Source organism: Acinonyx jubatus, chromosome A2 (genome assembly GCF_027475565.1).
Source record: "Acinonyx jubatus isolate Ajub_Pintada_27869175 chromosome A2, VMU_Ajub_asm_v1.0, whole genome shotgun sequence".
In the NCBI taxonomy this organism is placed as follows: domain Eukaryota; kingdom Metazoa; phylum Chordata; class Mammalia; order Carnivora; family Felidae; genus Acinonyx; species Acinonyx jubatus.
The window spans coordinates 91,115,180-91,129,455 of record NC_069383.1 but is presented as its reverse complement, the minus strand read 5'-3'; the positions used below and the strand labels follow the sequence as shown (position 1 = coordinate 91,129,455).

The 14,276-nt window shown below is 43.5% G+C and overlaps 1 protein-coding gene across 19 annotated transcripts in view; it reads left to right on the top strand.

Annotated features, from left to right (window-relative positions):
* NRCAM (neuronal cell adhesion molecule) overlaps positions 1 to 14,276 on the top strand; it is a 283,687-nt gene that overhangs the window by 249,779 nt on the left and 19,632 nt on the right. For 11 of the 19 annotated variants that reach the window (XM_053218642.1, XM_053218638.1, XM_053218635.1 and 8 more), the window contains 6 exons: positions 1,089 to 1,314; positions 1,688 to 1,803; positions 3,760 to 3,967; positions 6,385 to 6,507; positions 7,375 to 7,560; positions 8,605 to 8,640. In XM_053218642.1, the coding sequence (XP_053074617.1) occupies positions 1,089 to 1,314; positions 1,688 to 1,803; positions 3,760 to 3,967; positions 6,385 to 6,507; positions 7,375 to 7,560; positions 8,605 to 8,640 (895 nt within the window). The remainder of the gene's footprint in view (positions 1 to 1,088; positions 1,315 to 1,687; positions 1,804 to 3,759; positions 3,968 to 6,384; positions 6,508 to 7,374; positions 7,561 to 8,604; positions 8,641 to 14,276) is intronic. The other 8 variants (XM_027071661.2, XM_053218640.1, XM_027071662.2 and 5 more) reach the window with 2 other exon arrangements.

Here is a 14,276-nt window from a genome sequence, read left to right as displayed (position 1 = left end):
TAGAACCAACCTCATACAATTGAAGGAATTAATACATATAAGGCCCTTAGAACAGTGCCTAGCACAAATGTGTGCTCAATAAATGCTAGCGAGTATCATCATTGTCATAGAGAAGCATCTAGAAGACGTGTACCAAGTTATTCCCAGTACTCAACTTCTACTTCTGCTGCTGGTTGTTGTTGTTGTTGTTGTTGTTGTTGTTGTTCTTCTTCTTCTTCTTTTATCTCTCTCTGTCTCTCTCTCTTTTGGTTTATCTATATTTTCTGGACTTCAAAAATGAACATATATTCACTTGTGTGATTTTAAAACTTAACTTTGGTAGAGCCGTGCAGGCACACCTATATGTATACATATTTGTACATTTATATACATACAGACATGACAGGATAGACTGACACGCCAACTTTTTTTTTTTTAAGATTTTATTTTTAAGTAATCTCTACACCCAATGTGGGACTCAAACCCATAATCCTGAGATTAAGAGTCACATGCTCCTCCCACTGAGTTAGCCAGGTGCCCAGACAAACCAACATTTTTTGGTTTTTTTTTTTTTTAATGAAGAAAGAAGTAGTTCACCAGTTTCAGTCTCTTAAGTAAAATAAACAATTATGGGCTGTCACACAAACAGGAATAGATGAAGGAAACTATTAAGTTGTCCACCCTTGACTGTGGAGCCAGAGTTTAAGAGGTTTATGTGGTATTTACTACTTCAAGACAGAAATTAATAAGCTTTGTGGGGCACCTGGGTGGCTCAGTTGGTTAAGCATCTGATTCTTGATCTCAGCTTGGGTCTTGATCTTAGGGTCTTGAGTTCAAGCTCCATGTTGGGCTACACCCTAGGCGTGAAGCCTACTTAAAAAAAAAAAAGAAAGAAAGAAAGAAAAGAAATTAAGAACCTTTGAAATGTTGATCCCAAACAAGCTTTGAATCTCATCATGAATAAAAAAAAGATAAAAGGTCCCTGGAGAACATTGTTAATAGCTCGGGTTTTAGTGTTTCAGTTTAAGTCTGGGAATTGAATTTTGTGTTCCGGGAAAAGGTTGCACAGTCTGTTTTAAAAGCTCTGATTTATTTGGCTTTTCTTGTAGCCCTTGAATGGTTTCGAATCTAATGGGCCAGGCCTCCAATACAAAGTTAGCTGGCGCCAGAAAGATGGCGATGATGAATGGGCGTCAGTGGTTGTGGCGAACGTATCCAAATATATTGTCTCAGGCACACCAACCTTTGTTCCATACTTGATAAAAGTGCAGGCCCTGAATGATGTGGGGTTTGCTCCAGAGCCGGCTGTGGTCATGGGCCATTCTGGAGAAGACCGTAAGTGTTTGATGCTATATTTCGTTTATACTTTCATTTATACCAGTGAAACAGACTTACCAAGGTGCAAGCCAAGGCGATTTTCAGAGGGCACTTAGATTGGGAGGGACGGAGGCAGCAACGGTTTTGCTCCACATTCCTGAATTTAAACAGCCTGCTATGTAAAAACTAGGTTCAGAATGTTAAGTGTCGCTATTTTAAAAAGGTATGTTATTCTCACCAAGTCAAATGAACAGATATCAAATGAACTCTCAGTCCTTGATAACCCAGAGACTAGGGCTGGTCACACTTCAAGCCAAAATTGTTTGGGGCATTTTTGCATGAAATTCAAAATAACACTGATACTTCTACCCCCTGTCCTGTTTTTCCCTAGTCCCAATGGTGGCTCCCGGAAATGTGCGTGTAAATGTGGTGAACAGTACCTTAGCTGAGGTGCACTGGGACCCGGTACCTCTGAAAAGTATCCGAGGACACCTGCAAGGCTATCGGGCAAGTCAAGGCCGATTTTTTGCACTCTTTCCATAGGAACAGGCCGTCAGCTGGTGCCTGGTGCACTTCTCTTGGTCTGAGGCCTTGAGACTTCTGGTTTATCCCTTCAGGCAGGGCCATATCTAAGGACCCCAGCTACAGCAGAAGCAAAACCTCACTGCATCCAAAGTGAAAAAAAAAAAAGGTGTTCTCCACTTTTCCCATAGGTGATCTCAAATCCTTCCAACTATTAACATAGGGGCAAAATGGGGGAAACTAAAGTTTAAGAAACTAAAATACAATGAAATGCACCTAGCTTTAAAACAATACTGACTGGGGTGCCTGACCGGCTCAGTCAGTTGAGCACGCGACTCTTGATTTTGGCTCAGGTCATGATCCCACAGTTCATGAGTTTGAGCCCTGCATGTGCCTGCTTATGATTCTCTCTCTCCCTCTCTCTGCCCCTCCCCCCCTTTCAAAATAAATAGATAAATTTTAAAATAATAATAATACTGACCACACATGTCAAACACACTAAATTGTCCAGAAAATAATGTAGGCACATTTAAAAAAAATTTTTTTTAATGTTTTATTTACTTTTGAGAGAGAGAGTATGTGAGTGCGTGGGGCATGGGAGCAGAGAGGGAGACACAGAATCTGAAGCAGGGTCCAGGCTCTGAGCTGTCAGCACAGAGCCCGACGTGGGGCTCGAACCCATGAAATGGTGAGATAATCACCTGAGCTGAAACCAAGAGTCTGACGCTTTACTGACTGAGCCACCCAGGTGCCACTAGGCACATTTTTTAAAAAGCACTCAGATTATACTTAAAAATCATGTAGTCCCAGCTGGGTCATTCTCACGAACATCAGTTATTTTTGTTCTTGGGAGGCACAGAAAAATTGATTCATAAAGGTTTTTGATGGATAGGAGAAAAACTGGCCTCTAGAGATCACTATTTGCACTGAATTTTGGGTTTGCCAGATTCTGTATATATGTTGACTTCTCCTGAAAATGGCTTTAAACTTTTAAGAAGAATTTGAGAGGACTTAATAAATAATTCTGGATTTTTAACCACAGTTAATCAACCCTTGGCTTATCCACCTCTCCAAAACCTGTGCCTGCCATTTAATACCAAACAACAAAAAAGTCTTTTTTTTTTCGTGTTTATTTTTGAGAGAGAGAGAGAGAGAGAGAGAAAGAGCACAAGTGGGGAGGGGCAGAGAGAGAGGGAGACACAGAATCCAAAGCAGGCTCCAGGCTCCAAACTGTCAGCACAGAGTCCAACCCTGGGCTCGAACTCATGAACCGTGAGATCATGACCTGAGCCCAAGTCGGATGCTTAACTGACTGAGCCACTCAGGTGCCCCTAAAAAAAGTATTTTTAATTAAGTGAATCAGTTTGACATAGTGATAAAGGCCTAGACTTGGGAGTAGACGATCCACTATGGCTTTTGATTGCCCTGTGGCTGGGGACAAGCCACTCAGTTGTCCAGGGTTCATCTGTGCTAAAGGAATAATAATAAAAGCTTCGCTGTGGCTTTGAGGTTTAGATTAAATGATATATTGCACATGAAATTGTATTCTGGGCAAGTATGTAAACATTGGGCAGTCATTTTTACTTTCAGCATATTTTATACAAGTAAGCCGCTTCAGTCCTTCCATCATCTTCCTTTACCTTATATTCTAGAAAGAACTGGGCGGGTATCGTGCTGTTCCATTTATTTCCCTTAGACACCTCCCACCAAGCAGTATATAGCCCAGGCTGCATCACACATTCTTGATGCAGTTTCCCGCGTTATCTCTGGGCTTCCACTGTCTTGTTTCATAATCAATGTCTATCGGTTTTGCCAGGAATCGAGTTCTAAAATGCACCAGGGAAATCCTCTAGGGCACAACCATCAGACTTGAGTTTCATGAGCAGGAGGAATCTCGTTTGCCCTGTTCTGCGTCCCTGACTTCTGTTCTTACTCTTTCAGATTTACTACTGGAAGGCACAGGAGGGTTCACTTAAGAGAAACAGACGCCACATCGAGAAAAAGATCCTCACTTTCCAGGGCAGCAAGACTCACGGCATGTTGCCCGGGCTGGAGCCTTTCAGCCACTATGCACTGAACGTGCGAGTGGTCAATGGGAAAGGGGAGGGCCCGGCCAGCCCCGACAGAGTCTTTAATACTCCAGAAGGAGGTAGGGAGTGGTTGCGTCTCTGAGCTTCTAGAACATGTGGTGCATCCTGAGAGCCTCTGCATGACAGAAGAGGCCCCACAAAGCTGGCATAGTGTCCACTCCTAGGTGGCCTGAGGGTCCTTGGAAGGCTTCCCAGTACAAAGTGTTCCTCCAAATCCCCTCTCCTGCCTTAAAGTTTTCTCCACCCTTAGCCCCACTGTCAGAAACCTTGCTAATTTGATGTTGGTTGGGGTCATTAACTTTCTGACCTGAAGTGAGTTATGTAACTTCTGTAAGCCTCTGTTACTTCATCTGAAAAGTATGAGAACTCATGTAAGAACCTAAAACACCTGGCAAGAAAAATAATTCTGTAAGTCGTGGTTTACTTCCTTCCCCAGGGCGCCTTCATAGTTTATGCCAACTTTGAGCTGAGTTATGGGGCGCCTGGGTGGCTCAGTCGGTTAAGCGTCTGACTTTGGCTCAGGTCAGGATCTCACAGCCGGTGAGTTCGAGCCCCGCATCGGGCTCTGTATGGACAGCCCAGAGCCTGGAGCCTGCTTCGGATTCTGTGTCTCCCTCTCTCTCTGCCTCTCCCCCACTCGTGCTCTGTTTCTCAGTCTTTCGAAAATAAACATTAAAAGAGAAAAAACTTGAAGTTGAGCCGAGTTAGAAGCCTTGACAAAATGGGTTGGGAAGACAAGGAAAAGCATGGCAAGAAGGGGCAAAGGGAGGAGGAGGGAGGATCAAATATGCATTGATTCAGGGGTGGGACATGAGGAGTTTGGATACAAGGACATGGGAGCCTGGTGAATGAGGGAGAGGGGGACAGGAGAGTAAGAAAGATAGGGATTCATGCATTTGAATTTTGCTTCAAGCCCATATTAAAAATGGATTCCTTAGGTCTTTTAGATAAAAGCAGTTTACAGGCAAACCCATCCTGGCTCCTGGTTGAAAGGCTCATGATGTTGGCACCTTCCCAGCATTCTCTGAGGGCCATCCTGTGTCCCAGCTCCCATCTTGTTACAATTGCCTGTCCTTGGTTGGACTCATTGCTCCCTAGAGGTTGAAGACTCCTTCCTCTCTAGGCTTTTACTAGTGAGACCTCACACGGCTGTTTGAGATGGTTCAGGGAAGGTGTCATAGTAGCGATGACCGCCGAATTAAAGGCTAAGGAAGAGAGGAGGTCTTGTGTCCATAGACACAATGGTGTGAAACAGCGTGTCTCCTTAAGGAACTGCAAGTTGTGTATCCGGTAATGGTGAGAAAAGAGAGGAAGGTCAGCCAAGGAGGACCCGTACCATATTAACCTGTAAGCCAGAGGCTCTTAACCTGAAGACTACAGTCTCTTGGGGGTCAACGAATGGGTTTAAGGAGCTCCAAGAACCCCCTCGTTTTATATACAATATGTGTTTATTTTTCTGGGGGGAGTTTTTGGCTGTCATCAGATTCTGAAAGGGGTGCCTTGGGGAAGCTTAGAACTGTGTGCCAGGAACCTTCTAGGCCCAGGCAAAGGCCACTGAAGGCCCCAAATGGGGCAGTGGCAGAGAGGAGAGCAGGGAATGGATGTGGTCGACCTGTACGAGGTGGAACTGACAGGATGTGGTATCCCAGGACATGGAAGAAATGAGGCAGAGGGAGAGATTCAGGGTGACTCCTTGGTTTCAAGGGAGAGACTTGGTTCCAAGTCGGGGAGAGACAGTGGTGCCATTACCGGACGTAGGGAAGAGGGTGGGCATGTAGAGGAGGTAGCGACCGTGAGGGAGAGCTGCCTCCGTTTGTCATCCTCAGGAGGAAGTGAGAGAGAGGACCAGGCGTGTTTCCTCTGGTAATTTGCCAGCCTCTGCCACAGGGAACCTGGGGGCCTTCCCAGAGCTAAGGGTCTGCCAGCTGTGTGGCTTCTGCCCATCGCCATGAGATTCTGGGCGTCTGTCAGCTCTCCGGGTGAGAACCACTCTGCACCTGGGCAGGCTGGCTCATGCCCAGAGCCCAGCAGGCAGGGTGTCCTGGCTGCTTGGAGACACCTGGTTTGTTGGAGAAAAACAGCCCTTAATAGCCCAGAACGCAGCTGCATCTACTCAAAGGTCTGGTCAGAGTAGTTTGACTCAGTCACCCGTTTTGCTTTTATTAAGACACCATTCATGAGACAATTTCTGTCCCCTTTAAAAATACTAGTTTGGATCCATCGAGAGGCAAAGCCTGTATGTATTGCGGAGGATGGTTTTAATGAGCCTCAGTGGAAATGACGAGAAAAAAGAGGAAGAGAATAGCTGAACGGGTTCTCGTCACAGGTTTGTGTGAGTGTGTTTTCGGCAGGATTGGGAACAAGAGTGAGTTACAGAAAACCTTGGGGAATGGTGTGAATGTGGTACACTATGTCATTTTAACACATTTTGACACCTTCACAAACCTTCTCGTTGATTCCGTGTTCTCACTGTAAGTCCCCAGTGCTCCGTCCTCTTTGAAGATTATTAACCCGACGCTAGACTCCCTCACTTTGGAATGGGACCCACCGAGCCGCCCCAATGGCATTTTGACTGAGTACACCTTAAAGTATCAGCCAAGTAAGTTATTGGGAGAAGGGAAAGAGGGGAATATGGCTTAAAAAAGGAAAACAGAAAAGTAACTGTTTCCTTAAAATACAAACTGGTTATTTCTTTAATGCTGCACAATATATACGTACATACACCTTCCACTGGTATTCCAGAAGGAACTTCATTCACATCATACTTTTTTTTTTAATTTTTTTTTTTAACGTTTATTTATTTTGAGACAGAGAGAGACAGAGCGTGAACAGGGGAGGGGCAGAGTGAGAGGGAGACACAGAACCGGAAGCAGGCTCCAGGCTCTGAGTCATCAGCCCAGAGCCCGACGCGGGGCTCGAACTCACGGACCGCGAGATCGTGACCTGAGCTGAAGTCGGATGCTTAACCGACTGAGCCACCCAGGCACCCCCACATCATACTTTTTAAAGACACATACGCTATTGAAAATCAAGCAACCTGCAGAATGATACAGACCTTTGAGGGTGGGGTGGATGCTATTGTTAGATTAGGTAGGTATTGTCTATAATTAGAAAACAGTAAAAAGAAAAGGGTAGAAAGGAAAAAAAGGGGTTCCTTTGGTACAAGGCCTCTGCAGACGAGGTTTGGGCTTATCAATACATGATTCCACCTGCCAACTTACAAAATAAAGAAACGCTATTGCAACTTAGCTGTCAAATTCCCCTAGCTTCTATGGGGGATATATTTCCCCCTGTTCTGCCATATTAGAGGAGCTGTAAGTGGCTGAGTTATGTCAGGCAAAGAATAAATAGGATCACAAAAGTCAGTGTAATCCAAGTCTGACATTTTTGGTTGGCACACTTATTGACAATACTGTTCCTACAGAACTTCACGGGGAATGCACTTTTTCTTATTTCTTCTTGCCAGTCAACAGCACGCACGAGTTAGGCCCACTGGTGGATCTGAAAATTCCTGCCAACAAGACACGCTGGACTTTAAAAAATTTAAACTTCAGCACTCGGTATAAGTTTTATTTCTATGCGCAAACAGCAGCAGGATCGGGGAGTCAAATCACAGAGGAAGCAGTGACAACTGTGGATGAAGGTAAGCTGGGTATGTATAACGTTCATGTCACTATGAGTGTCACGAGATAAAAATCTGTGACCTAAGTGGACACCTTCTTCCTTCTTCCCACGGAGTATCTATCTTTCCCAACTAATGCAGACACCTGTTTGTGATTTCTCACCCTGACGTCTATATAATCAGTTATTTAATTCCTATGAGGATAACTATTTGATATTTGTTTCCCACGTCTGTGTGAAATTTTTAAACTTAGGTTAAAATGTCATTACAGCATTTTGCCACACATGAATTCAAAGTGCAAGGCCATGTTCTTTCCTGTCTACAACTTTGCATATATACATACACGCGCATGCACATACACATACATGTGACATACAGATATGTGCACCCACTGACATACACATCTGTATACAAATAAATAAATGTAATTCTAGTTCTGGTCTTGATTTGCCAGAAAATAATCTTCTAGGCCACATAACAATTTAGATTGTCTAGCAAGGAATATGAAACAGTTATTAAATAGCGCGTTTATTTTGTGTTTGAGCGTGGGACTTTGTATTCCGGTGTGCCATCTGGTCCAGAGAAAGCAAAATGGTCCCATTAGAGTCTCTAGAAAAGGAATTAATGCTTCCTTTCATATTTTAAGACATTATTTTGAAAAAAACAACAAAACAAAGATGAGATTCAGTGAAAATTACCTAAAACATTATAAAAGATTTTCTGATTTTTGCACGTCTCTAAATTATAGAATTCCTTAAGGGTGATGTATTGGATGATCTTCCATAGCATGAGGAAATGATGTTTCTACCCAAACATTGGCTTGAAGTCCCCGTTAAGACTTGTTACATAATAGACAGATATGAATAATGCGCCTTAAGTTGTGTATGGATTTGATTACTGGGTAAGCTCGGGGACACCAACGTATCTCTGTCCCGTGTACCTGACATGGTACACTTCATTCTCCTTGCATGCTTTGGCATTTTAATGAGTGTTTTTATATCGCTTTACATGCTCATGGGTGTGTTACCTCTAACTATATAGTGTCCTGTTTTTTTCTGTTTCCCTTCATTAAAGCCGGTATTCTTCCGCCTGATGTAGGTGCAGGCAAAGGTAAAATAATTCATCTGCATGACTTTATACATGTGTGAAATTTGCAATGTTAAACATGGCGAAGTGCAGCATGGGTTAAAAAAAAATGATATAAAATGAGCTTTGAAACACCAAACGGAAGAGAAGGTCTTAGAAGATCTTGGCTTTAAAATTAGCATCTAGCTTTGTTTACAAGTAGAAAGCCACACACTGAATTCTACTTACACTGTTTCTCAAGACCTATCCCTGGTCCAAACCCTGATCTTAGCTTCTAGCAATGTGACCGTGGCTGGGTCGGACGGGACCCAAACTGGGCATTGTTGCAAATCCTCCGTGTGGCCACACCACAGGTTCAGGGTTCAGAAATATTAGTCCTGCAGTGGAAACAGCCTGTAAGAACTCAGATCGACCGAGCTGCCCATTCTCACCTGATTTAGCTCTGCTCCTTATAGACACCACGTACACGTGGCTGACCTTACACTACACCGTCCATTTGGACACCTTCTAACTGGCCCAGGAACCACAGTCTCCGACCACCAGGGCTCGCTCCGAGCAAGTCCTCCGGTCAAGCCCGCATGCTCCATTCCATCTTGTCTTCACCAAACTGCACGAGTCTCTTCCCCCTGGGGGATAGCCAACCTGTACTTTTGTTCTTCTCCGTTTCTCTCGGCTGTCTGGGTGAGGAAGGTTTGTTGGGAAAGCGGGACTCAAATGCCCTGTAATAGGTCTTCCACATGAGGCCCACAAGGGCCTCAGTCTTTGGCCCTTGGTTATTGGTTGATCTGTTAGCTTTTCTTTCTTTTTTTTTTTTTTAAGTTTTTTGTATTTATTTTGAGAGAGAATGCGTGTGCATGCACGTGGGGGAGGGGCTGAGAGAGCGGGAGAGAGAGAATCCCAAGCAGACTCTGTGCTGTCGTGCAGAGCCCATCGTGGGACTTGATCTCGTGACCGTGAGATCATGATGTGAGCCGAAATCAAGAGTCAGATGCTTCACCAACAGAGCCACCCAGGCACCTCGGTCTGTTAGGTTTTTCATGAGCCCGGAGTCCCTGCCACAGGGCACGGTAATCACGTGGCATCCCCTGGCCAGGGCTTGCCTTGGACTTTGATACACTTGAGTGCAAATAGGGAAGAAGGAGACCAAGAGAAATAAGTGCTTTGCCTGAAAATACTCAGGTCTTGTAAGCGTAGGCCTGCTACAGATCTCCCGTGTTGGCAGAAATCTGCTTATATTCGTAGCCTTGGTAAATTGTAAAATGTAGATCAGATAGAGGTTGAAGTGACTGAATAAGAACTGTAGCCATTTTCAGTAATCTTAATAATGTCGTACGTGTGATTTTAGACTTGGAAGAACAAGGTCGTAAAAATTCAAATGTCCACAACACCGTAGAAAGATGGAGCTCTCTCTTTTACACGTAGGGGCGCCTTGCCTGGGATCGTTACATATCAATTAAAATCCTTGGTTGTGTTACAATAATTCTCTGCTGTGTTCCCCCGGTAACCTTCCATTGAAGCATTCCAGAGAAAGCCTGGCCTCTTTCCCCAGGCAGGGGACGTGCCCCTGGGGTTCTGCCTGGAGCCAGTAGCTGAGTAATTGTGCTATAACAGGGCTGTCTGGGAGGCTTAGTTTTCCACTGACTTGCCATGTTAGAAGAGGGGATGAGTTCCCGGGAGGTGGCCGGCGGGGGGTGGGGGGAAGGGATTACTCACTGATGTTAATGAATTAAAACCAATTAAAAGAAATTTTTATTAAAATCATTTAGGCTTGGGGCTCCTGGGTGGCTCAGTCGGTTAAGCGTCCGACTTCGGCTCAGGTCCTGATCTCGCGGTCCGTGAGTTCGAGCCCAACGTGGGGCTCTGTGCTGACAGCTCGGAGCCTGGAGCCTGCTTCCGATTCTGTGTCTCCCTCTCTCTCTGCCCCTCCCCCGCTCATGCTCTGTCTCTGCTCTGTCTCTCAAAAATGAATAAACATTAAAAAAAATTTTTTTTTAATCATTTAGGCTCTACCATTTAGTGTTACTAACTCGAATTGCGAGTTACTGAGGATTATAGAGTCGAGCAAAAATGGAGTGTCAGAAGGATCGTGACGCCCCTAATGTTGAAATCTGATGTATCTCAGATAAAAAGAGAAATAGTGCTTAAATATTTTTTTTAAAACCCGCACCTAACATGATTTTCTGCCTTGTTTCTTTTAATAGTGCGCTAGTAAGTAAACATTGCTTGCCTAAAGGGATGGCATTTGCCATAACACTTTCAACTGCTCAAGAATAATTTTTATCCTGGGTTCCCCTTCCTTAAAAATATTTTTTTTTCAATGGAAGCATGAATTCTATTCTCTTTCTGTTCCTTCTCCATGCAGGTTAGATAGTCCCTGCGAGGAGAGAAATGAAGGTTCTCTATGATCCTTCTAAATTTTAATGTTTTTATGTGTGTTTTAGTTTTTACCTTAAAAACAGATGAAAAACAGTAAGAGAGGAACCGCTGAGAAAAAACATGCATGACGTCCTCCACAGTTGGACACATCAGCCTCTACTGCTTTTAGTTCACCTCTGATTAAAGGGGAAAAGAGATGCCTCTGGGTTTACTTTTTTTTTTTTTTAATTTCCTTACAGATTTTAAGAGATGTTAATGAAACCCAAGCCTACAAATATATAATTACAAAAGGATTACTTAAACCGAGAAGTAGAGTCCGGGATAATGCAGTTAGCTGTGCTAACGCCATAGTGACCCTTTCCCTCAACAACCCTTAATTTGAACATGGACACACTCTTGAGATCTTTAGGAGTCCTTTACGTGGCTCTGTGTCCTTATCTGGGTGAAGCCTTCAGCGTCTGTATAAGAGTTATTATTGGTTCGCTGTGTCTGTTCAATTTCTGTGTCCTTTCAAAGGGACAACTTCTGTGTCCCTTTTAAGTAGTTCTGGGGCCTGGGATTCTAGGAAATAGATCTGTGAAGGCATCTATAGAAATGAGCCCAAAACACACAGATAATGGATTTGAGTTCTGGTCTCAGTGTTGCTGATGGATGGACACGGCTTTATCCATAGCCTTTTACTTTCTCACCTTCAGGACCAGTCATCAGAACACTTTTGTGAGGGAACTAGTTGGGGTACGGGAATAGGGAGAGACTAACTGGCAGGTCAGGAACCGAACGTGATTCTTGATGTAATTAGCAGCCGACTGTGGTCAGTCAGTTAGGACTGAACAGCGTTGGGCACCAGGGAGCTGGTGACCAGTCCTCTCTGTGGTCAGACTCCCACTGAATAATTACACCAGAGTTGGTCCCACCACAACCAGTGAAGTCGAGCAACAAGCTAAAGAACAAACAAAAATCAGGTTTATCGTTTGGCCTGAACAACAACAACAGAAGGATGATATAGAAGGTTCAGTCAGTTCAACAGCTGATGTCTATCTGGCCCATAAAATGCACCAGCCTTTTTGAAGGCACTGTGTAGGTTAGTAAGATGGGTCTTGCCTTTGATATGCTGAAAATCTGGCAGGTGAGACTAACAATTTAAAAAAAAGATATGACACTCCTACTCCTTTGGCTGGCATGTCAAGGAAGTTGATGAGTGGAGAGTAAAAGCAAGGAGCGTTGGAATTTCTGCACTAAAAGTACAATATCTTCTCTGAAGATCAGCTAAGTGAGGGCGCCTGGGTGGCTCAGACGGTTAAGCGTCCAACTTAGGCTCAGGTCATGATCTCACAGCTCATGAGTTCAAGCCCTGCGTCAGGCTCTGTGCAGACAGCTCAGAGCCTGGAGCCTGCTTTGGATTCTGTGTCTCCTTCTCTCTCTGCTCTCCCCCTGCTCACACTCTGTCTGTCTGTCTCTCTCTCTCTCAAAAATAAATAAACGTTAAAAAAAATGTTTTTAAGAACAAGCTAAATGCTCTTCTGTTGCAAGTATCTCACTGTGGTTCTGCCTTGACACCTTCAATAAATACACCAAGGCTAAATTCATCAGTTCCGTGATTCCAAATTTTTTTTAAGAAATTAATGTTTTGCCTGGGATCTTTGTCACTGATGTTTTACATCCATGTTCGTATTTACTGTGTCTGGTGATGGATCATATTCCTATCATTCTATATTCCTTTAAGAGGAAAATCTCTCAGAGACAGAGGGAGACACAGCATCCAAAGCAGGCTCCAGGCTCTGAGCTGTCAGCACAGAGCCTGACGCAGGGCTTGAACTCATGAACCGTGAGATCATGACCTGAGCCAAAGTCGGACGCTTAACCGACTGAGCCACCCAGTCACCCCAAGCGTGTAAACTTTTATGTTGAATATGATGTAGCTGGCAGTAAGAAACAATTTCATTACCCAGTTGTGAATTTGAGCAGCTTATTTTAAGAGATTAAGGAAATTTTAAGGATTTCCTGTGGATCGTTCTGAAAGATAACTTGATCCAATTAAATAAATCATAATTATCTAAAAAAATTGTAGTGAACTGAGTCACCAAACTACATATTTTATACATAGCTAGGAGTCGCTTTTGTTCATGTCGGTAAAAACCAAGGGACATGATACATTCCATTGCATATGTTGTTTTCATACCACGGCGCTTAAAACTGTTCTATACCCACAACATGTAAACAAGAGTAATATAGCGAAAGTTATACCTGTAAGTACAAGTAGAAAAGAAGAAAAGTTTTTTCAAATTGGACCTTGACGAAGCAAAAGTCAAACTGACTTAAAAGTAGTCATTTTGCCCTACTGCGCGACAGAATTTTATCAGAAATTGCAGAACGTTTACATTTGGAGGGAGCACCCATTATGTTTCACTATTTAATGTATTCCCAAATCAGGTGCTCTACTTACGTCTTGGTCACGCCCACCAGGAGACGGGGCCACTTTAATTTTTAACAGATGATGAAAACCCCTGCCCCCACCCCAGTGCATCGTGCTGTGTATGTGATAAATTGGGTGGCCGGTGAGCATTTGTGACAACAAGTGGAATGTTGTCCAGCTTTCTGTTTAGGCCTTTATCATGCAAGTAAATATGTTTAGAAATAACTATTTCTTTAGGAGTGGTTTTGAAAGTGAGAGGTTTGAATTGATAACTTAGATAAATTTGAAGGCATTTAAGTTCACCAAGAGATTCATCTTGTGAGCCTTAAAACACAATTCTTTCCATAGTTCACTTAAACTTGTTAAGGTATAACAATTCTTTTTATAAACATCGTTAGAGAAACCCAGTAGTTTCATAAGGCAAAGTGCAGATAAAGAAAAAGATTTAATTGTAGTGGGATGGGGGCACCTGGCTGGCTCAGTCGGTTGAGCGTCTGGCTTCAGCTCAGGTCATGATCTTGCAATCTGTGAGTTCGAGCCCCCGTCGGGCTCAGTGCTCACAGCTCAGAGCCTGGAGCCTGCTTCGGATTCTGTGTCTCCCTCTCTCTCTCTGCCTCTCCCCTGCTTGGGCTCGCTCTCTCTCTCTCTCTCTCTCTCTCCCTCTCAAAGAATAAATAAACATTAAAAAATAAAACTTACAGTGGAAATATATACAATTATGCAGTCTGGATATCTGCTCAAGTTTTCTTTGAGGATATTTTCATGTGGTCTTTCATTTTAATTGATTTATTTGACATGACTAGATTTATAATACCCTAAAATGATAAACCTAAGCATCCTCGGTTTTTGGTGTTAGCATATAAAGAATTTT